Source organism: Lineus longissimus, chromosome 2 (genome assembly GCF_910592395.1).
Source record: "Lineus longissimus chromosome 2, tnLinLong1.2, whole genome shotgun sequence".
In the NCBI taxonomy this organism is placed as follows: Eukaryota; Metazoa; Nemertea; class Pilidiophora; order Heteronemertea; family Lineidae; genus Lineus; species Lineus longissimus.
Window position 1 is genome coordinate 26,386,249 of NC_088309.1, and position 27,058 is coordinate 26,413,306.

The 27,058-nt window shown below is 40.0% G+C and overlaps 1 protein-coding gene across 6 annotated transcripts in view; it reads right to left on the reverse strand.

The window, feature by feature from the left end:
• Positions 1–27,058, reverse strand: part of LOC135483284 (lachesin-like) — a 179,560-nt gene that overhangs the window by 31,375 nt on the left and 121,127 nt on the right. For all 6 annotated transcript variants that reach the window (XM_064764025.1, XM_064764024.1, XM_064764022.1 and 3 more), the window contains one exon: positions 8,840–8,955. In XM_064764025.1, coding sequence (XP_064620095.1) covers positions 8,840–8,955 — 116 coding nt within the window. The remainder of the gene's footprint in view (positions 1–8,839; positions 8,956–27,058) is intronic.

Sequence of the window (27,058 nt, forward strand, 5' to 3'; positions counted from 1 at the left end):
GAACACCAGGACCCACTTTGAATATCGTGGTGCCCTTCCTTCCACATTTGTGAGCAGTTAACTCTGTGAGACTTTTGTTTTGTTCTATCACGAATAAACTTCTTGCTAAGTTTGGCAAAAAACATGTCCGTTTATTACGTTATGATTATCTCCACATGAAACCAATATCACTTGATATCATGCAAGCACTTCAACATTATATCAAGCAACGAAGCACCGAATCGGAAACAGAGTTGATATATCTGGCACTAAATGACCCGTACACTATTTGACTTAGCACATAGCAGGTTCGGAACAATCAGCATGATTTATCGAGACTATGGGACAGATTGCTAGGATACGGCATGATCAGTATGATCCTCATGCTGAGGGGAACGTTATCAGGCAACCACCCTTGGCTTAATATTCAATAAACTCATTAGGAAGTGAGAAGTGCCGATGTAGAGGACACGAACTGGTGGACGATTAAACCCGGGGCATGCACTTTGTCTTACGATTCATGAGCTAAAGACAAAGAAGATGCGTATATACAGATAATTGCAGAAAGTTATATGATTGATGCACACAGATACAGAAATGAACAGTTTAGGAACCAGCACTGACTTTCTCAGTAATCGAAAATGACAGTTCAGCGGCACCTATCCATTTATTTCCGTCCCCGTAATAAACAAAATGACACCAGAACTATGTGACATTGCCAACATTACATGATCTAAGACAGGATGGCTTCCATTTTATGAAGGAATCAATTGATCCTGTCGTTGTCTATCGATTACTAAAACCTTCATGAAACATAACCATTCATCAGGTCATTTAAGGGTCTTCTGATGTCGCACCAGAATTGGAAAAACATCAACTATATCTAAAGTGACAGGCACCTGTCAATAAAAATATAACACATGCTGACTCGATTTATCATTTGATAACGTTTTTGTTTCGATTAGCTATCAATGTTAGAGTAAGTAATATACCACATGATGGACAGAGTCAATAGAAGGTGTTCGCAACTTACGTCGACTCCAACTACCAGTGGCATAATGTCCACCATGCCTAACATGTAAAGGGAATGTCCTATTTATTTGATTCCGATACAATGATGCTAGACACGCAAAGCAAATTAAAAAAAACGCCGACAAAGTTCCCCGGCCCCATATCGATTTCCTACTCTTTTACTTGAAACGTTCCATTTTTTCTCTCGGGCTCAATTCACCAGCACAGTGGCGACTGCCAGGGTGAAAATACCTCTCACTGTTTCTTCTTTATTTACGATCAATGATCTCCAATGCCGCTGTTACTACGCCAGCGATCAATATCTTGGATGATCCCGTGTCGGCTTAATGAGAGATATCATCATCAGCATCAATACGACAGCTACGGTAATAGGCTTATCATTAAATGGTCAGGGACGTCATTAACAGGGTACGGTTTACTACCTGTGCCATGCAGTGATCGAGGAATTATCATGCAGGGTGCTATCAGCGAAAAATGAACTATTCCAGAAACTTGCACCTAAAATCATACCAAAATGATTTTGTGACAAATATGCTGACTCGAAGTAAACGCGCCCGCAAGATTTCCAATCAATTAAGTAAACATTTCGGAGTGTTTGCAGAAGTTCAGTGCAATCAATATAATGAGATCTTTTAGGGGATTTACGGCGAATTAGTCTGGGGAGCTAGAATTCAAGTAAATTCACTGTAAAAAGACTTTGGAAGATGTAGGCCAAATATTAAATCGACTCCCGTGATTTACGTGTCTAATAAAAAGCACCCTTATGTCTTACGTGGACACCGACAGAGATGATCTTGCAGGGATAGATAGTCAGGATTTTGGAAATAGTCTTGTGTCATGTCTGACAGCATTCAATCTTAAATTAGTGATCGATAGATGTAATGATATGACTATCTTCCATATGAATAGCTTGGCAACTATTTTGTGATACTAAAACCAGATGGCTACCAGGGGTAAGATGTACCATCATTCGATTATGTATTCTTTTCTTTGGTAACTGCAGTCATTCAGCCTTCACATCAGAGCAACTCACAATTTTGAAAATCGCCAACGCCTAAACTGCATGATATAACATTTGGCTATTAAAGTTTCAACTTTGCAAAAAATAAAATGTAAATTACAAGGTACTCATGGGCTACAAAATGTGATGAAACCGATCCTAACACAAATTAATTACACTTTATCTTTGAAAACGAGCCAATAATAAATAAAATAAAGACTACAAACAACCACACACAAGTTTAAAATCATCAAAGTTGGCAGAAACCATCAGTCATATTACAGCACAACTTTAAAATAGATTCTGGCATGGTTGACTTGAATTCATCTGTAGTTTCATCTCAAAATTTAACATTGAAAAGTGCAAATTATACATAATTGGTGTATTCTGAGCCACCAAAAATATGATGTAATTCAACCCCAATCCCATCATATATCTGGGAAAACATTTGATTTTCATTGTTTACTTCAATCAATACTGGGCTGGTTGATTTCTTGCCAAGATAACTCTTTTATTGTAGTGTCGTTTTTTGCGAATAGGGAGGGTGACCCATATAATCCTAAGATTCAGCGCTTTTTCACTGCTACACCATGTTTAAAAAGCTTAGTGTACGAGGATGGACCTTCCCTAGCGAGCTGGAACATGGCTGGAAATAATATAATTCCAGTCACATCATGCTGTTAGCCACGGCACAATCTACTAGTTCCACAACTGATATAAAAAAATTCCAAAAATCAGAAAGATGCCTAGAGAGTTTACTACGTTATCAACGGAAAAAGGCAACACGAATGACCATAATTGAGGCATGTCCCAGAAGGTCAGGTAACACCAGAGGTCATCTCCTACAAGATTTATCACCGCATGCAATGATTGATGCTACTGCTGTGCCAGAAGTCATCATTTGCAAATTACTTCAAAATAATGGTTGAGGAGATGACAAACTTAATAACAGGGTTGCCTATCTTGCTGTAAGGGTTCCATAAGGGTCGAGTTATATCCAGTAGGTAGACGAAACAGTGTCTTTAGGGATTGGTTTATGGATGTGATGGTCGATCAGGTGATTGAATGATTCATTTTAGTGATAAACGACCGGTGTTAATGCTGAAGTTGTTGTTGGATGATGAGCCAGGAGGTTTGACATTTTCGGTTGGATGACCAGGAGGAAGACGCAAGCACACTAGAAGAATAGTTAAAGAATAAACCAGAAATTGACAACTCCTTGTGTTCTTGCTTCAGGTAAAGAATAGCGGTGTTGAACACTTTTCAACGGAGACTTGGCCAATTTAAATATTACCAAAGCCTTCCAGATGTATGTTCTACATTAACCCTAGAAGAAAAACACCTGAAATCCCACAGGAAAACATTTACCACCCTTGGTATTTACTTTCACAAGAAAAAAAATTGTTTCAGGTCCCATATCGACAGTCACACATCCTTGAAAACTTTCCATCTTAAATTTGTAACATCTTTTTCGACCTCTCAGGAGACGATACAATTTGCATAATCATCTGAACGGGAGGATGAATTATAAAATGGCAATACTCTCAAGACTGAACCAAACTGTGAAACCGTGTTAAAAAGTCTGTTTAAATTTAACGAAGGAGGCGAAACCACATTAACGTGCTCAAGTAATTCAATTTTGTTGCCCATGTTTACCTTTGGGAGAGCAGAGTCAATTGTTGCCAAAGATGGGGAGCGGATGAAGGAAAAGCAGCTTCCACATTGTATTCCATCCGGTATGGTAATTTCCTAACCAAGAGTGGTTGAAAACTGCATATACTTAATAATAAATTTTGTTGCCCCTGTTTACCATTGGGAGACCAGAGTCAATTTTGCTGAAGATGGCGAGCGGGTGAGGAAAAGCAGCTGGTACTTCATTTCATTCCTATTACCGGTATGGTTATTACCTGACCAAGAGTGATTAAAAATTGTTTTAATTCCTGAAGATTTATGTATTTCATCATTAACTTGGCTTGATTCTTTTACCCCAAGTGTGGACATGTTACCTAAAGACAAATTTCATGTATTTCATTTATAGCGTAAGAACTTCTTCTGACCAGACCACTTTTTTGTTGGGAGACAATAAATACTAGTAAATGCGTTTACAGGAAACCTATGTACATGTACATTTACACTGTACAAAACTGAAGTAAAAACATCTACTAGTCTTGATTATTTTTGATGAATAAATACTAGTAAATGCGTTTACAGAAAACTTCATGTACACTTACACTAGACCTTCCAGTACAAAACTGAAGTGAAAACATTTACTAGTCTTTATTGATATCCCCACTGCGTAATGCTGTCAGCGGTGGTGATAATAGCAGATTTTGGTTTTTCGTTCACTGATATATTCTGCTCTTGTCAACTAGCTTCATTACAGCTAGACCAATGTAGATGGTATCACAACAAAATACAATCGAGTCTAGCCATTGGTAACCATGCCCTTGTGCGTGTATCATCCACTTGATAGAGCTAATTGTCCCCATCAGAACGGCAATGGGGATTCACTTCAAAAGATCTATCGATTGATCAACATAACTTGTCAGGGTTGTTATGTCTTTTGAATACCAAACTGGAACGAGGCAACCTAGCTTGAACCATAAACATTATATTATACCATCTTTGTAGATGACATCATCAGTAAAGATGGTTATTTACCAGTTTTAATAGCCAGCTTTGAATAATATGTTCATGCATCCCTTGACTCTGATTTTTCTTTTCAAAGGCCTCAATATTTTTAAATATTAATGTAAAATATTGATCTGGTTGTGAGGGGTTTCCAACCTTGATATTTTCATTTAAACTTTCCCAGGTTAGCCTACTGTTTATGAGGAGTGTCATCAGTCAGTAAGCTTATAGCTTAAAACATATTTGATATGGTCCCTTTTGTACAATGTACATGTATAGATAATATCAAGTATAGATTAATCTATACTAGATAATATAAATGACGACAGAAAAATCCATCGAAAGAGACATATCATTGACCTTGACTTTGACGAGTGAACTGGTTTAGTATTGGACTGACATATCAACGAGACAGGAACCATTCATTACTAGGCTTCGGGCAACAGCTTAATAAATACCCACTGACTATGTTTCCAGCTTCACATCCTAAATTAACCAACTCGACGACATAAGGCTCGTTCTTATATGGAAATCATGATCTGTTTCAACAGAAAAGATGGTCTGTTAATGAAAATCCAATAGCAAGTTCTTGGTCAAGGTCGTTGTATGAAAATACAGTAATAGAAAGCGGACAACATGAAGAATACATGATTGATATGCCTTGGGAAGTCAGTTCTTCTTTCATCATTATGTCTTTGTGTCCTCTTTTTATGCAGCTTCATATCTCCCCAAATTGCAGACATCAATATTCGTGGTGCTTCAGCCAATGAGCTGCTTACCCGAAAATGTTTTTTCTTCTGTTATAAAGGCCGTGTGGAGTTCTCCAAGAGAGGCAAGAGTATTCTCTATTACTGGATATAGTTCCCGGGTAGAGTAAAGCCAGGTGACTGCCAGGCAGTAAATACATGTGTGCTAGTCCAGAGGACTCTTTAAAGCAACTCTCCTTACAGCTTGAGGACAAGCATCCTTACATAGTCATTAGATTTAGAGCTACTAGTATGTTAGTGCCATTCATGTTGATGACTTTAGAACCATTACACCATTAGTCAAGTTAGTATCTCTGTCATGGCCCACACCAATGGCGCTGGGATACGATGGGAGTAGTAAGATAGCTGGACAATGGTCATCATGAAACTGGCGGCACTATCTTTCTAGTACGCTCAAGTCCATACCTCTTATCACCACTGGGACCACTCCATCACCATTCAGACCTTATAGTTGCTTGTTTACCATTCAGCGATGTTCTGCCACCCATACAAATCACACCTAGCGCACTTTAAAATACATGTAGTTTATATTCAAATCAGATCTCACTCAGTCAAATCTCTTTAATAATGCAACACTATGAGGTTTGGGCTTCTCATATCTGTGAAATGTTTGTGCCTTTAGAGAATGATAATCAAACAAATGGATTTAGTAAACGTGATCAGAGCTCTTGTTGGTTGAGAATACGTCACTAGCGACATCACTAGTCTTGCGTACGTCACCTTACTTGAAGAAAAAGCGCCAATGCTGTTTCCGATGAGGGTAAAAGTCCTCATATATCCTTTTATAATTTTTCACAAATTAGGCGAGCAACGTTGCAGTAGCTTTTAAACAGCAAACAGACTTCCCTTGAGTACTTCATCCATTATTCTATTAGGAGCGTTGTTTTGTTCTTTCTACCGTAAAATTTGTTCACTTTTAATGCATATCTATTAGCTTTCGTGAATTGCGATAAAAACCTGATTTCGAGAGCAGCTTTCAATTGAAAGAACTTTAATTAGTGCGTCGTAGGTTGATTTTTAATAATTCTAAGAGCGGAAGAGGTGGAAGAGGAGGAGGAGGAGGAGGGGAAGGCAAAGGAGGGATGGAGGGAAGAAGGAGGGGAAAGGTTGGAAGGGAGGAAGAAATATGGGAGGGTTGGGGTCTGTATCTTTTAAAAAGCATGAGAATATAGTGTACTGAATGGATCTCCCCCTAACTTTGCACAAAGTACCACTGGTTACTATACTTGATACAGATAACCTTTGCCGTTAATCCGTACCTCAACCCATTTATGCCTGATCTTATTCATTTCCTCCCCTCAAGACGGCTCAGTGTCAACATATGTTTCCCACTGTTTGAAACTGTCCCCTACAAAAATGCCAATGAAAAAAACATACTGACTGCTGGCAATACTGTGTCTGCAGTCTGCACATTTCCACCCGAAGAAGCAATCTATCAAAATGGTTCACTTTTTTGGAATGCAATCTTGTGTTTCTGCTTCACCAGGAATGCTTGCATGTGGGAATGTGCATGTCTACTCTTATAAAGGTAATGATTTACTTGCTCGTCTGATTAAATTCCTTTTTATTCATTTAAAGTTTGGTACCGGTACCATGGGTTTAATAAATTAGCGCTTTCAATTTGCCTGTGTCTTATATCGACAAAGTAGGTTTATACATGCATAGTCATCTCGTCCCTACTAAATCGGCCGGCCGAACTCCTTTTTTCAGAGTCAGGTTCTAGGAGCTAAGCAAAGCAGTGAACAACATTATTTGACCACGCCCGGCAACATCAAACCGTCATGGGATTCAAGCCTTTTTCTCGTTTACCTTATGATAAAAAGAATTATGAAATATATGAGAAGGGAACTGAAAAGCATGGTATACAGGGACACACAACCTACTGGCCGCATCAGAACAAGCGACCAACGGATCTCAAAGCTTTGACCTCAACGCGTTGGCAAACATTAGATATTCAGCAGCACATGACCGTTTCCTAGTTGACATTGGTTTCACCATCGCGAATTCTTTAAATTTACCCATACCCGATTAACTCGTGACATCAATCTCCATGATGCTCTCTCTCACCATTCTCCAGGGGGCTGAAATTATCATTACACTGTTTGCTTCTCTGTATCATCTAACGCTCCGATGTGTTGCGTATCGGCAGTGTTATTGAAACTGAAAAATGTTTGTCACTCCCCGCCCCAGGGTAAATTTGTTGAAAACAGATAAATTTTATTGAATTCTTGAGGAAAGTTTCACTTGTGTGGATGCAACAGAAGATAAAATGTACTAAGGTGAACTAAAAGATATTGTATTTCAAATTTTAGTGCTATTGTAACTGAATAGCGGAAGACGCTAGGGAACCACAACATGAGAATGGCATTGTTACGAGTTTTCAAACATTAATATGCTTCTGGGCATGTCATAAAATATACAGAAATGTACTTCGGTCCATGGAGAATTCAGGTTTCATGAACTTATTGGCATCATTTAGAATATGACATATTCGTTATATTTCTCTTGCTGTTGAAAATCATTACAGGCTCTGGAAAGCTTGGATATAGTTTGTGATGCTGTATGCCTGGTGAGTATTTGCTAGTCCCGCGTTCGAGCATCTCAAGCGTCCATACTTGGCAGCGACATTAGCCACGATAGTTGCACAGAAGATAGTTGAAGTTACAAAGATTATTTTCATCTCGCGAGTCGAAATTACCATGAACGTTGGTTTGAATATTCGATTATTTAAAACAACTATTTTCTTTTCCATTTGACCAAGTGCATCACAAGTGGCTGCCTATAATTGCCAATTCTCTTCAAGGGCTGCATAAATTATGGCTTTGACGATGAGATCAATACGGAGGAAATGTGTTGCATCTTCTCTCAGGTCTCTTCACTTCTCACTAAAGCAACCAATCCAAACACTGATTATAGTGTCTTTGAATACACTTACTGCCAGGTATAGGGAACTCGGTTTGCCACTATACATCTAAAGGGTGGCTGTTACACGTAGTTGCAGCAGCACTGCATGTGTAATTTTATGTAAGACTCATCGAAAGAAGATGTGACACCAAGGAACATCTTTTCATGCAAAAGAGTTAATGAGCAATTGGTGATACATGCATGATTTGATAAAGACTAGCAAACGCCTTTACTGAAAACCTCATGTACATTTGCACTTGGTATTTCTGTACAAAACTGAAGCGAAATCATTCACTAGTCTTTATTCATATTATCATATTTTTAAGGTTCTCTTATATATTTTGATATCGCCCATAATCTCAGCATACAGAGTTACTTGCATTTGTGATTATTTGGCTCTCAGAGACAGTTTCGACAGATTTCAGGTTTTAAACAAAGCCGCCAAAGGACAATCACATCTACAAGTAAAATTTCAAAAATAATACAACCATCAGCGTAAAAAAGAGTGAAATTTGGATAAACTTACCGTTTTTGTGCCTAGTTTGTGAACTGAACATCTGAGTATTGCGATATCCCCTGGGCTTGCTGAGAAGTTTACGGGGGTTTCGTTGAAGGATGGCATGGGAATCACTGTGTAGGAGACTGAAAAGAAAAAAGGTTGAATACATCTGTTAGTTTTTCTGTTACAAAGTTTGAAAACTCTATGCTTGCCAAATTTTGAATTCAGGCACTTTGAAGAACTGTGTTATGTAATCTTTAGATTCAGCAGCTGGGTGCAAATTCTAATTTCAATGCTATTTCCATCAATGTAACCTAGGCCCTATGAAATGAAAGCAATCGTCTTATTCTGCAGATAGCAATTCGACAACTTGTACCCAGGTACAAACATAACGCAGTCTTTTCATAATGAGAGAGCCTACTATGCAGTGCATTTTGGTTGTCCGAATATACTGAAATGAACAAGTTACAAATGCTTCAAGACTGAAGGCTTTTTTCGTCAGGAAGGTAACAGAAGAAGCGCATACATTTTATCCCTCTTTCATCTCCACGATAACCAAATCTGAATAAGCAACATGGCTTGGAATACATTTCATGTGACTTATTACGAAAGTCGGACATCATCAGTAATATTCACCAGGTCAATAAAACTGTTGCTGGTCTTCTCATTATTTCATTTGGAAAATACGGATCCCTTGGTGATTCAACATGGCTGTTTATTACTCAGCTGAAAAACAATATATTGGATTCCATCGCGTAGACCGTATCCATCATGTTTGCCGGCAATGAGATAAACCATGCTGGCTCCAATAATTGTGGCAAAGATACCAGACAGTTTAACGTTTGCAATGTGGTATGAAGCCTATTAGCTTTTTTCCCCTCCACCAGACAAAAACGCCAGTGACGCCTTTTTCAGGAATAGCCGACGAATAATTGAGCAGAGCAAAAGAACATAACATCTTGCGGGACACCTCGAACCTTTACCAGGTTGTTTTGAGTGACAAATGCTCTACGTACGCCTTATTTATTTGCATATAAATCATTACAAAGTGACCATCATGGCTCCGTTGACCATTAGCGATATATCAATGATCACATAAACTCAAGAACAAGCTTGCATCAATCACACGGAAAAAATCATTGCACGGTCACTTTGGCCGATTGGGGTTTTACTGGTACTAATTCATCTGTAAATGAAATCAAGATAAATCCCTGGAAGCTGGAGCCGCCTCCCTGGTATGACTTGAATGGGAAGGCGGTACACAGTTGAGTCGGCGGACGCACTGGCAAAATAGCTCGTTTTGGCGAAATCTCGCTGTTTTGGGATCTTGCCCGACCGGTGAGGTATTGAATATCAAAGTCCATCTTCACACTTTAACTAGATTGTGAAAATTAACCTCTCAACTTTATCTTCTTTACTATTGAACTTTCTTTTGCATCAGGTAGCGACATAATAGGCTTACATGACTGGCAGTGAAGGAGTGAAAGAAAGAGAAACCGTGCAATGTGTCAACTTTAAGATGCTTAAAGGCAATCCTATTAACGAGAGAGCAATAAGCCACTATTGCACAGGAGCCATCCAAATGCTATTTCGTCAAAAAGCATATTGCGTCATTTCGTCGCAAAAGCTTCTCTGAGAAGTAATTTAATAAAAAGATCAATGAAGTTGATCATATCAACTAAATTAAAGAAACCCACCGATCGCAAATTATTTAACCCATTTAACCCTGACTGCATTAGGCGAATGGGTTTATTGGTCATTGCCAAAGGAAGATGATCCAACCGACTATTATCATCATCAGCAGTGTATGACCGGTCATACATGTACATTGCTGTTATTATCAAGGAGGTCGACCGACAAGGGTTTTTCCATCCTAGCTTCAAGAGACAGGCGGCGGACACGCTGACCTATACACACTTGCTTAAGCCTTTTTCCCATTATAAACCTATTGTGTAGAAATCCTTTATGTGGAGAATGGCTAAGCTCCTATTAGAGTCATTCTTGTGCTTGACGGATTCACATGGCAGCACAATCTGATCCTCCAGTCACCTTCAATTGTAAACATGCTAGTATTACTCTTTGTCTTATGTTATCCTTAGACTATTCAGGTGTATGCTTGGTGTGAATCATTGCCATTTTATTATTAGACTGCATGCAGTGCAGTACAAATACAAGGTTCTCTGCTCGATGTTAGTTATTTCAGATATGTTCATGATTTCTTACTCGATTTCTGTAAATAGTGATTCTGTGTAAATATTTTGACTGAATCTCAGAGTTACTAGGCTAGGCTGCTTACTCTATGACTTGTTACTCTAAGATTACATGTGGTGCAGTAGGAATACAAGCTTCTAGACTGGATGTTATATCATTACAGCTTGTCGACTCCGCGTGTCCACAAAGTTGACGAACTGAAATAAACATCGAGTATGGAAGCTTGTATTTCTACTGCACTTCTAACAATGGCAGTATTTCCACAGAATCACAATTTACAGGAATAGTGCTTGAATTCATGTACATAACTGAAATATCATGATATCTAGTATAGAAGCTTGTATTTGTACTGTATACATGTAGCCTAATGATAAAATAGCAATGAGCCTCACAAAGCGCCCAAAATAGTAATTGAAATAAATAAGAGTAGGCCCTATACTGCTATTGAATTTATGATTAAAGGTAAGTAGAGGACTAGGTTGTCTTCCAACACAACACCAACAACACGAACAACACCAACAACAACAAAACCACCACGTTTCACATTTTGACTCTGGCATCCTTTTTTACCTTCGATCATGATAACATTGAAAGTTCAACCTGGTAGAAACCGTAATTGAAATTGATTCTTTGTTCAACAAATTTTACTAACGACAGTCCAATGTCTAAAGCAAAACCAATTGGTACCAGAAACATTCTCATCGTAAACATATATAAAGCATACCTGGTAAGAAATAATCAGGTTTCTAATATCAAATCATTCTAAGAACCTCATATAAAACTACCCAAACATGACTTATTATCGAAGAAGAATTCTTCTTGGGCCAAATCAGTCATACATGTATGCTCATAATCTTCTGATATTGATGTGGCGGAATGCACAGCAGATCTTAATGATCACCTGTTGCAAATCCATTGTTAGAAAACAGTACTAAATAAGTCCAATCACCACCTCAATAACATACAATATTATAGAGCTCGTTGAAGAAGTTTGGTTGTCACGATGATAGAATTTGGACACGGCATCACACTATCATGCCACAATAACATATCATATTTTGGATATCCCTAACAAAATACAAACATTTACAGTACATGACACTACTGTACGGCTTTACCCTTAGATGATCAAAACCAATAGATTTGTTTGGACATTTGAGATCCGATCCTAATGATACAAAGCATGGGATAAATTTGGAAAGCAAATTAGATTGATGCATGTCTGTGTCCGTTAACTAGATTGATTGTATGTAACATTGATTAGAAGTCCGTGTGGATAATCAAGTTGGTTGGACGGCGTGTCAGTGAAACCACCAAGCCACAATAGGCTCTGATCGCAGTTGTAATCATGTTACAGTGATAATCAAGATATATTGAAAGCAGATATGGCGGGATATGCGACACGTTGGAATAACAAAGCAGACCTGTATTGCTTCTGTAGATGTAAATGGCACAGTCTGATACAAATAGTGTCTTAATACAAGGTTATCAATGCAAATAGGTCTGATCTGCACTTTCTTTTGACATTTTATGCACTTTCTTTCTCTCACACAATAGTGGTAACTGGAATATACATATTTTTAGATTTGATATAATATCATACCTAATCTTTTATTGGGGACAGCTATCATAAGTCTTCTGAAGATTGACCAGCTAATTCCTTGCTGATATAAGGGAGAGAGACGAGGCCAATCCACAGCTTATGGTGTGTATAATTCTGCAGCACAATGATAATAGTCTTCAGCAACAAAACCCGATTGACTATTCATATAAAATCACCACCAATACATTCCACAACATGATATTGAAATCATAACCACGCCTCTCTTTTCAACAGTAATACAAAGAATATCGCCTGACCTACCAGCAATATGAACCTAACCGTTAACTCATTAAAACTGGACCAGAGGTCGAGACTCATACAACGAGCTATTCACCTCACATGCAATCCGTATATGACTCTAATGCAGCAAACATCAATGGCCAATTGCTACAAAAAACTCACCAAACAAGCAATCAAACTTAGCGGATTAATCAAGCTAGCAGTTTAATTCGATGCCAGCATGCGACAGGGCGCACTATCACGCGATCGGCGATATTGACGAGGTTGATAATCAATGGCGCCAATATCAGCCTTTCATGCCGAGATCATGCCAGTGTCGGTGCTTAGTCATCTAAAAATGGGAGGTGATAGTCTGGCTGTTAAAGATGCCTTTTGATCTGCATGGCCAGCGGTCAGAGATGGGCCATGTGATAGCCATTACCACATTGGAAAGCTGCCACCTAGTGGTGACCTTCTCAATGTCGTTGGCAATGAGTACTTCTGCAATGTAACTGCCTCGAAGTTAAATTCAAGTTCACCACTCGCTGCAACTCAAGCTTATTTCAATATTGCCTCAGACTGTACAAACACAATTCCAAGTTTGTCCAATAAGACAATATGGTTGTTGACCAAACTTTCAAGTCATTTGCAACCCGATAAGGTTTTGCCCAATCCTAAACGTTAACTACAAGCCACATAGATACACTCCAATTTCGTTTTTCGATTTCACGATTTGTCCAATACCCCAACCCGTTAAACACCCTTAGTGCCACCTGTGTTAATCCCAACATCATTAACCGAGGCAAACATTTTCCATCATAACCGATTGCAGCCCTCATCCATCAGACACAATCCCTTGAGGCTCTTATTGAAGTTTGAGTGGAATTCGAAAATAATTTTTTTCAGACAATGACACGCAGCGTTGTTCAGAGATGAGACATGATGTATTGTGGCGTGCATTTGATACAGGCGGCAACAAGTACAACAAAACGATTTTGGCTTGAAACTTGGTCGTAAGACCCGAACTTTCTACATCATGATGACAAATAACTGACTGTACTTTTTATCAAATATGTCGGTTGAAATGTCAATTGGTTGACGATAAACTTTTCCATGGCTGACTCCAACAAATCATGGATGAGCCAGACCATTAATACTATAGCAAAACAACTTGTTTACTCTCTAAACATGATCTGGGCCTCAACTTGAATGTAGACGGTCCAAGTACATCATCCCTATAGCCCATGTTGTGCTAATGTTGTAGCGATTACAGCGCTCGGCGGACTAGCTAATTGAATATCAATGACAGACGACTAACACAATCAGACATGTCGTGGCAGACTAGGACCCCCAGGATCGCGAATATGATTGCGAACATCTCTACCCATCTATTACAGGCATGCAACCCATCAACCAGAAGCAAGATGACCAAGGGACACATTCACTGCAAGAAAAAGCAGCCCATAAAAACCAAACCGAGATTCCCGTTGAATCAGTTCACGTGTGTTGATTTGAACCCCAAGACATACCGGCAGCGGTTCGCCAGATATGGACAATAGACTCGTCATAATCCTTTGTGTCTGGTGACCCATATTTAGGGGCCAATTGAACGGAAAGAATTGTCTTTCAACCTCTACAGTCCGTAGAATAAAGGATTTCGGCGAGTCTATTGTCTATTTCCTGGCGAGCTCCTCGTTACGTGAACCGGTATGTTAATTTGAATCGCCACACCTATTTTTGGGTCTAAAGGGATTTGGAACATAAGCTTGGCTTTAGCCCTTTGAGGGGAATTGATGCAACTGCTGGTCGTCTTTATACGCTACTGATGAGATACCCTGGATCGACTTGACAGCGTTTTTAAAGTAAGATGACCAGACTCCATCCTGTTTAACATGCCATTTGGCAAAAGGCTGATAAGCTACTATCCATCTGCATGGCAAACATAATAGGTGGGTATATAAGCTGAGTTGCCTGCAAACACTAATCTGGAGAGATTTTCCATTGCCATGCAAGTAGTGACTAATTTGATGGTTGACGGCAGTTTCTCAGTGTGGTTTGATACTTCAGAAAAACTTGTTGGTCGACTTCTATAATTTCCCACCCAATGAAGCACATATAACCAATCTCATGCCAAGGATGCATGACCCATCTAGTTTACAATTAACAATCATATTCAATTGGCTGTTTAGATTGGCCATGGGCAGTAATTCATATCTGGTTTAGATAAGGGAAAGAACACGACTAGTCCATTACGCTCCAGTCACAGAAGCCATGCTTTGAGCATGACTTTGCATTAATCAAGCAATCATGGAATTCATTTAGCTATTTACCACAATATGTTCAAGGTGCTGAAAATTGCTTGTAAGAATAAGAAACCTTGAATAGCAGAAATTCATATGAAATATGCTCCTGTCCTCCTTGGGTCAGTCAATAACACAAGTAATTGACGGCATAAATGAAAACATTGCTTCGCCATTATGATGACTACCAATGGTAATCAGTCAATAGAAAGGATGATAGTCTTTGGAGATAGGCGCACTGGATCAGGCGAGCAAATGGCCAGATATGAAGGAATGGCATCAGGGGACCGGAGTTGACCTAATTGGTCGTTAAGGCTAATTGCCATGGCATTAGGGAATCATGAAGATTACAATTTCTCCTGGACGCTAAATGCCAGTAGTCTCGTAAGGGATCCCGTAATGACCTAAAGGTCGGTCTTAACCTGCAGGAACCAATCAGACTGCAGAGTTTGGACTTTGGGGATTTTATCACCCGATCGAACATTCATGATCACCTTTGGGGAGTTTTACTGATTGGCTTAGCTCGAGCTATGAGAGATGACCATTCTGAAACCAAATAAGTTTTCGCCTTCGGTGACTTGTTTTGCTCCTTGGCAATAGGCTACTGGTGTTGATTTGTATTCATGTACCAGTACGTCCCCTTATGGGTCAATGATCGTTTGGCTTACATTGGCCACTGTGAGTTCAGCTCAGCTGTAATTCACTTTGCTTCTGATCGATCCATCCTTGTTGTCTGCTAGAAAATCGTGGCCGTGTGGTGTTTTTTTATTACCTGTCTGCTTATGGGGTCAGTTGTCCGAAGGTCAAAGCATTCAATTTTCAGGTCAACGATTTCATCTCTTTTTTATGGATCGTGGATGATAAACATTGATCAGTGAACAGGTCTGACAAAGATGCAATTGTAATTATCTTTCATAAGTCCAATTCCCGCTTTTATGACAGAAAAGTAGATATCACACGACCAGGTTGTGATCTGCATCAAAATATTGATTCGACTTTTCGATTATAATCAATCGAACTATTAACTTAATGGTTCCATTAGATTTCTTCCACCTCTTTGCCCAAGATACTTAGTGTAGCGCTGGCTGAGCGACTGTATTTTCATGCCGAAGAGTTAGTGAGCTAATCTGACATCCTAATGGGTTCAGTCGAGCTTATTCCCCATTCATGTGAGTGAGTGGCTTCATCAAGCCATTCTGAACCTGCTTCTCGAGAAGGCCAGCTCCACTCAAGGAGCAAACATTGATCAGTTATATCAGCATTGCATGAATGTGCAAATTATTAGTCGTTATTTTCGCTCAATAACAAGTAATTTTAATCTTCCATAGAAACTTTTTATGTTTTTGTGGCTTATATATGACATAATATCGGGCATCACTTCTGATAGGTTCGAGACGCTATATTGAACGATGGTTCATTCTTTAGTGATCACCCTTGATGTTTATCTTTGCAGTATTATGACACGCTGAATCCAAGGTTTGGAAGCAAAAGGAGGCTCATCCACCAACAGATCTTTTGCTGGTTCCTCAACACACAAGTCCCAAAGAATCCGGAAAAAGGGACCTCTTGATGCCACCCAGGGAGAACTTGGCAAATCGGTTTGCTCAATTACTGGAATCCGGGCAAGAAACCTCTCACTGAGGACTTGGTAATGACTTATGCAAAACAACAAGAATCCGGCCAAGAAAACTTTGTCTACCTCTCAGCAAGGAATTGGCAAATAGTTTTGCCAACTTCCAGGAATCCGGACAAGGAACCTCTCTGTAAGGATTTGGCAAAATTACAGTCCATGACATTCCGGGATCACCTCAAAGGAGGGATGAAACTCCTAAACCAACACTGACGTTCTACCCTGGTTTTGAAACCCCTTTTATGACACATGTAATACGCTTCAGCTGGCTCAGTATTTCCCAAAACACTATTTCAAAAATGCTTTTTTTTCTCTTAGATATCATAAATTTTTCAAACCATCTGCCAAATTCACATGTCTACATTCACTTTACAGTTACTCATGCTACATTACCGACAGTTCCCTTCAGGACCTGCTACAGTTATTTCCCAGCAAAGGACCCCTTGCTAAGGAAATTAATCCATGTCGTGTTCAAGTGAACCATTAGTGCCTGATGATAAGCCCAGATAGAGTAGCCTACTATACCAACGGTAGCAATCGAGTGTAAAAAACTAATCATGAGCGATAGCGCTGGTAGCATTGCGGAATCGAGTCATAACCAAGGTTGGCGATATCTTGATGGCATACTAAATTCTATGTTGCGTCTCCGCGGAGAGATTCTGGTGCCGTCATGTGAGACACGTCAGATCTTTATGACCCCCTTGCCCATTCATTGTTTTCCTAAGATTGCATCACCAATATCGAAATGTACCACTAGTGCTCTCTATTGGCTCTTTAAAAGTTCAAGTTCTGAAGAATTTCTTGGCTGTGAACTGGATTTTGCCGGAATGGAGCCAATGTGTGATGTTAATGATTTTTTCTCCGGTCCTGATGGCTTTGGCAAAGGCGAATAGATAACTAACCATTCCATTATGGTGTGCTGGGGCCGATCAGATAGGCCGCTTGCGGCCAAGGAAACGTGTCATGGCCTAAAGAGTACATTTTTATTATTCGTTGATTAAAAGTGTTATTGGTAAGATACTTTAAAATCCTTTCAAGAGGTCATAGTTCAGGCATGGACCATCCCGGCACCAATTGTTTTCAGTATACTCCGCCTCTCGATATTTCGACATTTCTGTGTATGGGGCAGGAGTATCGAAAACCTGTATCTCAGGATGGCATATGACATGTATGCCAACATAGGCCTGTTCTGTGTTAAGTATCTCGAATACAGTCGATCCCCACTTCTCACGCTTGACCTCGGACCAAGTCACCAGCATACCACCAATTTGAAGGTCGTTCATCACTGACCACTAAGCAGCAGAAACATAAAACAACCTCAACCTAAGAACCAGCAAGGTAATCAGGTCTGGCGGCACACCAATCACCGTGTATCGGTTACTGCGAATCAATGAATTTGTACCGACTATATATGATACATGATAGATTGAATGAATGGCAGCCCAAAGAAAGGCAATCAAAATGATCCCCAACTGTGAAAGGTAAAACGGATCTATATTAGGCTAGGAGAACTTGTCACCCGCAAGGTAAGTGCAAAAATGCGTTTAAAAATGACGCTTCTATGTTGGAAGAATATGATTGTATAGCTGATATTTGTTGATAAATAAAGAATGCAGCATCATAATCAACCTTTTCATTCATTTTCAAGTATTGTACGACGGTGAATGTCTTCTAAAATAACAGCAACCAGTGTAACCCGACCACTGAGCTATGTTCTTAACATTCAATCTACTAAGGTGGCAACCGACACGGTGCCATGAAGTTGGTCTAAATGAGAGAAGTGTAAGACCGGGATTCTCAATAGACCTAATGGCCTCACTAACTCACAGACAATTTGATAACAGTAAAATGAGTATCCATGTCTTCCCATACGCGGCAAACACAACTGAAGTGACTAAGCCAAAATCTCATCAATTTATCCGCTAATTTAGAACCAATAGAGGTATCATTGGTTTTTCTGCCCATACTGGCAAGCAAGTATTGACAGGAGGCGCCGACTGCCCAAATTATGCCCCATTTGCTCCCGAGTTAATCACTAGGAAGAGCATGCTTAGCAAGCTAATCAGAAATTAGTACCAATATGAGACCACAATATTGACACTACTGGCGTGAAAGAAGACCTGTCTTCCAAGAAGGTCATGGCAGGCATAACTTTTGTTAGATCTTATGTTCCCGCTTGGACACTGGGAATAATTTATAGAAACGAATCGATTTTGAGACTGTCAGTTATCCATTTGTCAGGCCAGGTATCTGGTGTGCCAAGCTTGCTGGTCGCCAAGAATCTGCAGAGAATAATCAAGCAGGGAAGACAGTCTGCAGGCAGAACATGGCTCATCTTATCCTTTTCTGTGCAAAGACATGATTTGCACCATTTGTTCTACTGAGGACTTTCATTTGAAGCTCATTGCCACGATTGCGAGTGGCACATGGAATGAGCATTTCATCCGATAACAGCTAAAACAAACATGGATAGAAAAGAGGCGAATAGGCACATTATCCTCCTGGACACATAAATCCCACACCCAAGTTTCCCTCTAAATCAGAGTGAGCTACATGTATATTAATACGATAAACTATCCCAGCCATTTCACTGCAGGCCCATCTGGACCTATACTGTCAATCTATGCAGGTACATGTATCTAGAACACAATGAATTAAAAGACTGCCAGCTTTATGTCAGATACTGTTTGCCGATAAACGCTTGGTTACTGACAAATGTGTTTTGAAAAAGGAAGCGCAGAACACAGCCCCCAGGTTATCTGAACAAACGTGGCTTGAACGTTGTTAGCATGCCACAAGTGTGCTTGAATTCGCCAGATAACCAACAAGTAACAACAGCCATATCTTCCTCTTGCTTCATTTGACACATCTTTCCCGTCTCTGTTCAAACACAAAGCCTTTCGGCTCCAATGCATGTAGTTTGCCAAACAAAGGCAGACAAAAGGAAGTTGACGTCTGTACGCCGCACAGGCTCGATGCACTTCTGTAGAACCACAACAAACACAGTAATCGTGTATATGATTCATTGATTTGATATTTCCTTCCCCGTGCCCTGCGGCTGCTCCGATACAAAGACTGTCACCCCCACTTCCCGCGTTTCTGCATCAATTGACAGACACAAATCGTGAACCTGACAATTGTCGATAACATCTTCCCTGATAAACTACATCAGGGAACGTCCAATGTTTGGTTCAGTGAGCCTGAATTCCCGCTAGTTGTTGATCCTTCCATTGAATAGTCAAGGGGTTGTCAATTTCCAGGAGTACTTGGGCAAAGGCAAGTAGAGGGGGAGAGAAAGTCCTGGCTGAGGCTTTACAGATGGAAACAAAGAGGTTCAAGGGTACACAAGGGTACGTCATTTCTCTCGTCAAAGAAGAAGTGGAGTTCAATCACGACACATTACTAATCGTAAGAGTATCTTTCCTCATTAGTATCAAACGTTACATTAATTGGAAAAAGTGTTGGAATGATCACTAATACGTATATTTAATATCAGCCCCAAAATACCAGCCTCGCTATAATCTTTCCTGCCCGCGTCTATTTCTGCATGACCAATCTTGATGGATTCTTAACTACCCGATTCTGAACGTTACATATCTTAAGCCGCGTTTGGCATCAACAGAGAGTCCGATGACATGTCCGATTGACAGTTATCAGTTGGTCTGTCAGCGCACGGTATAGATTGGCCGCTTGCTATCTGACAGGTTGTCAGGAGGGCATGCATACAGAATGAACCATTCAATTGGAGAGATGCATGATTATCGTTGGTGTCATACTAAGGAGAATAAAACTGTAGTAAGTCATGAAAACACATTATCATCAAAATATCCAGTCTTTTCAACCTGAACAACGAAGCATTGGGTTTTCACCCAAAAAGTGTAACATCCGATATTGCTTTTTACCAAGTTACGGTGAATGATAGGCAGCGGACTAAACTTGTCGAACTTTGCTATAAGACATGTGTACATTCCCTACAATACATAGTTTAAGTTAGACTGGAATAATGCAGTGTCATCTGATAGTCATTGCATTTTCTAAAAAATCAGTTTTCACCAAGGCCAAGTTGACCTTTGAACAACCAAAGCTTACATCGATTGTCAATCACCCAAGTAAGCCAACATTCCCTTTTTAATCCGTATTCATTTCTTGCGGCATTTTCTTGTTTTTTCATGAATACCAGATTATGGTCATTAGTGGCTTTTCGAGTATCTAATCTTGCGGGATCTCTTTGGAAACCTTCGGATTAAACTGCCAAGACCAGGAAAAGGAACTGTCAACAATTTAGCTGTGTCGTATTTTTTTTACCATCTGTCTGATTTCAAAGATCCAGGGTCAAGATTGCTGTCAGCGCAATGTGGAGTTGATATTCTCGGACCACCTTACCTTGAACCTCAAGGTAAGGAATTTTGTTTTAAAATGAGTAAATTTTTTAAAATGAGAAGAACCAATACAAGGACAGTATCGCAGTGTCATTCTCTAGAAGAAACCGCCATGATAAAGCACTAGGAGCTGTAATCAACGGAGTTCAGCCGTCGCTGGTTGGTGGTGTTGGTGGTGAGGGATGGCTGACGCTCTTCAGAGCCTATAAATACATAACGACTGCAGCGCCTATGTGGCAGAGGTTCCTTCAAGCAGAAAAAGAAACAGATGCATAAAAAACAAACTCCAGGCAACACGAAATACAAAAACACCTTTTCCACGAACTATGCTATATTCGTCTCATGCCCCAAAGTGATGGATTGCTGCACCAAAGATCCCACATCGTTCATCCAAAACATGCAACCGACACATTGCTTGGCCAAAGAACTGGGTAATGAAATCCCAACGTAGCACTAAAGTCTTTCGTGAGCCACCGGTGAATTGGGCAATTATCTATGTGGTGTTGGGCGATATCATGCTTTTTATGATCAGAATGCTGTTTAAGACAAAGTTTTCGTGCAATATAAAACAGCTGGTGACAAGCCATGGATGATATTATTGCGCAACAAGTTTACGCACTATGATATTTACCTTCTCCCAGAGTAATCTCTCCTTGCGTGCCGGAAGGAACCAAAGAACCCTATGTCACTCTCTCGGTCAATACATGTGGTAACGGGGACGACTAAAGCAAAGAAACCTCAAATCAGACAGAAAGTTTGATGCTTGAACATCAGCCGAAGTTAAGTTCATTTGGACTCGGGATAACTACAGAGACGATATCAGCAGAAGGTTGTGACATATGATGAACAGTATAAGGGCATCGTTTGGAACAATATAAGCAACTGATCAATGTTCTCACAGACACAGAAAGTGCAAGTTATGAGAAATAGATTTATCACCTTTTACTGAGAGGCATCAGGTGGGCGAACCTAATGAGGTATTGGAAGGAACATGCAAAGTGGGACATTCTCACAGGCAGTATTGTTTAAAGCATAAACCTAATTATCCAATGATTTCAATACAAGTCTCTAGCTTGGCTTAGAACTCACATTGTTTACATAACAAAATATCGAATTGGGTTTCATACAAAAACTTTCAAAGAGTGATGGAAAACGCTGTAATCTTCTATTACAGGAATTTGAAAAAGGTAATATCTTGCATTCAACGATATTCACATTACCGTGTCTAATCAAACCTGAGGCACAAACTGACATTTTCACACAATAACAATGATAAGTAAAGGAATATGCTTTTTTGGTTGGGAGTGAACAAGATATCAGAATTGATAAAGCTATTTCTGGTAGGATTGCCGAAAATATTTATAAAAACTTTAAAAATCGAGGGCCTCTCTTTTGACGAGTTATGAAAGGAGGCAACCTTTCAGGGCTGTCGGAGTGTAACGCAGTGTAAAAAGACAGCGCAGGTCATCTCTGAGGTCCCAGGTTCGATTCATGGTCGGTCCCGGTACATCTATATGATAGAGAGGGCGACTACTCTCTTCAACAGCTTTGGTTTCCTCTGTGGGTCTCAAGTTTCCTCCTCCCTACATTGCAATCGTCCAATATTGCTAAGAGAGCTTTTAATGTCTTAGTCCCTATTTCAAACGGATAACGTAACACGAGTGGAGGAAACCAATACAACACTGAATCACCTGCACCTATTCATAAAGTGTCTGCAAAAACCCATTAATTCCCAAAACTTGTGAAATTCGGTATACATTTTTAAAAGGCTTTCTGTCTAATGGAAACCCACCAGATGTCACATCTACTCTTTCAGTAATGCCTCAAACTTATACAACGATTTTAAGAGGAGTCTAAATAAATAATGTAACTGGTTTGAAACCGCAGGACGTCAATTATTCCTCGATTACGCGTTTTTTCTTTCCAAATTTCTTTCCATATGGAACTTGCTCATCGACAATTTCTTTGCACTTAAGTGGCTTCCAATTTATTGACTTGAATTTTTAGACTCGGATTCCAGACAGATTTTTTGCCTCACCGTCATGACAGTCACAATATGAACATCACTTGACATTTGGCAGAGTAAAAATTGAAACCGATTTAGCAAGTTGTTAACATGGATAGGCTTTCTACTGCAGAGAAAAAATGTCTTAAAGGAAGACTTAGTCCTAAATTCTGCGTCGCTAGATTAAGCGTTGCTTGATTTAATGACTTTGTATGGTAAATTTTCCTTTTATTCAAGAAATATTTCGGGACCTATATACATGTACAAGAACATATGAACTTACAGTTAAGGGTGGTGGCGACATAATCTGTCAAGCTCCCTACTTCTGTGACAGTGCATCCTCCCGTCTCATCACTATGCCATCAAACACAAGAAACGCCATTATCCCGCAGGAAGCCTTATTGCTTACTCTTCCCCTCACTTATTACCAGCTAATTTTTTCCATCATAACTCGTTACAGTTGTCATTCGAAGATAACGAGCGCAAGACGAAGAAATTGGCATCATCTTCACGGAGGAAATAGGCTCTCCACTTATTTGTCAATTTCAATGTAGAATGGTTAGTATTCCCATGCAATTGTTAAAAGCATCGAAGCCATTTCACTCAAATGCCAATTTGAATTAGAACGGTTTTTACTTTTGCAATGTAGATTCTGTGGAGTCGAAATTTTGAGATTTTGAACCAACTCCTTCATAAAGGAAATGTTCGCTTGTGTTTACCATTGTTCCGCTTGTAATGCTGGTGTAAATCTACATCCAGAGGTGCACTGGTAGCAACAGTTTGAAACTGGATGCACTGTGCATTCATGTGTTCTTGTGTACATCAAGTTGCGACTACTGTTGTCACCTTTGGGCCTACAAATACACTAGCATTTTCAGAGGGCCACTGGTAAACAGTGTACACAAACGGGCCTGGCCTTTGAACAGGAAAGTGTTGCCCAGGATCACACGGGTTTGCTAAAGCTAGCTTCAATCTCAACGCTCCACACCATTTGTGTATCTCGGCCCGAACTCCATCAACTGCACATAGAAAATCAAGTTAACGCACCAAGCTGTCAAATGGAAGACACAATAACATAGAGATGTCTTTTTAAATGACAGATTACTGTTGAGAAGGACACATGAGGTTAGCACCCTGGCTGAAATCACTGGAAATATTCAAATGTCTTTTAAACTGATGGGTTATGCGAGATGGCCGCCCGAAGTCGGGGAATCATTGTAGAGGCATATATGCCCAGATGGATCAGGGCTTAATTCATCAACGTGATATGGTTATGTTTATTTTCTGAGAGAAATGGACAAGACCACAGGAAGTTATTGCCCCTCGTTTGAGTTGATGCAGTATACGTTGTTAAAGTTATGTGGGGTAAAAACGGTCGTAAAACGTCTTAGTGGAAGCATCCTTTAGAAAACTGGTACATTGTAACGAACGCTAAACAGATAAGCTTCTAAATAATCGACCACTCTACCTGATAAGGCCATGGGACTTTGAAAGAACCTCACATGTAAAGATATATCAAGACAAAATGACACCAACATATTCTTTGATTAATTACTTGATATAATACGAGGAAGCGCCACGTGGTTTGACTAAAACATTTAAAAGACGCAAATGGAGCAACATTTATTCATTACAGAGCGTCATGATGTTGGGAATGACTCTAAATCTGCGACTGGTACGGAATTTCATCCCTGGTCTCATGATGGCCGCTTGATAACCTCTCAGACGAACGCCAGTCGTCAGAACATGAATATTTTATCTCCAATTCAGTTGAGGTCACTGCATCAACTCCGAGCCCCGGAAAGCATGCTGCGTGCTGTATCTATCTTCAGGACTTCTTGGCGGTGAAGTGATCAGTTATTCACTGCGTTTTTTAACGCTGTTCCATAACTTTTAAGGCCTGATATCTCTTTCAAGAGAAAACCCCTCACCAGGTGCAAGTGGCAAGAAAGTTCCCAGCTGACTGTGTAACAGCTCGAGGGCGTCCTTAGTGCCAAAGTGCAATGGTAAGCCTTATCAAAATACAGGATGGTTCCAGCTATCATGCCTACAATTGCCAGCCAACATGCCAGTTTCATTTCATTCGACTGTCTTGATGCAACATTGGCTTCTTCTTCTGTGATATCAGACGGACATTCCTGTGATTTCGCGAGGTGAATGTCGTTGTTGGCCACAGTTGATCCTGGTCATCAAATAGCTTGTCCTGTACAGTTTGTCAAGATGGTTGATGGTCATTGGCTGTGTGCAGAGGCATAGGTCACTCTAACATATTCCAATGGTGTAGATAGGTTGCTATCTTATACTCTTAGAAATAAAGTATTTTGATTGTTGAAAAAACCTTTATGTTAAAAACCTTTTATTTCTTGGAGTGTCTGTTTTTGTCATAATTTCCAATCTTTATATATTGAAGATCAAAATGCATCATCCGGGAATGAAAAACAAAGGTATTTCAATATGCTATTCACTTCCAGTTCAACTTCTGTTGACGGAGATAATGTAACGGATTGTTGACTAATGCTTGCTCACCCAGGTGCAGGTGACAGCATCACTGGATTTCCCAGCAACTCGCATAATCGCTTTGTCGAATTTGACAGGAGCGACACTGCCACTGGGAACGATGAGTAACATCTATCTATTTAGAATAAAGAAGAATTTAAGAAAGTAAGGACAGGAAATACATGAACACATTTTTGATGTCGCCATCTTTGTCATCATCATTGCCGACGCTAATCAGCCAAGAGCAGAGCCGGTGTAACGTTTCTGAGTGTTTCCGTTTCTGATTTTTCTACCTCATTGTTTGGAAATGCTGAAAGACAGTTTGTCTCACTGTTTCCCCTTATCTTTAATTGTCATGGTTTCTCTAGCTGTCTATTGGATGGAATCACAGAAATATGGGGAATAACCAAAATGTTACACGAGGTTCATAGTTCGAAAAAAATAAAAGGGTCCTCTCAACGGGACTCGAACTCGAGACCTCTGGTTTTATTGCCAACACTCTTATCCTCAAGGCCGCTGGGCTACTTGAAATGCCTGACGTTTTATACGCGTTTATAGAATGTGCAAAAATTTGTGTGTAATTTTTGTTCAACATCTTTGAGAGGCTTCCAGTGGGCAACTGCAGGAAGAAAGTCATTTTTTCGTTGCTGTGCGTGATTATGTATGCGCCCCCCTAGCTCAGACGGTTAGAGCGTTCGTATTCTGAGCCCAAGTTCCCGGGTTCGAATCCCTGGAGAAGATTTTGATTTTTTTCACTTCCATAATTCTCCGAGACTGTCCGCATCGTCCTGTGGCTTGCTGGATTGTGAAATCAAGCGCATCGAAGCATTGGAGGTCTATCATGTTTCAGGCCGTATTCAGAAGGGTCTTTCGGTCGTTTGAATTTCTTGCTATTGCCGCATGGGGTGCTCTTGTTTTGTGCATGCAGTTCAGCTTTAAGAAAACACTGTCTATTCCAGAAAGCCTTAGACCCTGATTAAAGCAAGGTCGGCAAAATGCGTCGACAAATTTGGATTTATCAGCGTATAGCCTGTACTATCGTCTCAAAGCGCTTTTACATTGTACACAATAAATCCAGAAAAAAACCTTTTTGAGTGCGCTCACTTGGCCATTTCAGGTCAGTTGAGCAAAGAATGGTTACAATCTTCCAATTACAAGTCGAGTCAATGTAAGATGGTCCCTAATCGTTGCACCCGTAGAGTGCTACATGAATGGGATGGTCCCTTCCGTAATTTCAAACACATCTCCAAAGCAGACATAATATTCAAGCATATATACCACTGCGCGCTGGAGTATGCAAATTCATCTGTGCGTATCGGCTTATCACAAACCGCGAGATCGCGAGTTGAGTAGTCATCACTTTCTTCCACAAGATTTTTCTTACTTCCCTGGACTTCTGATTC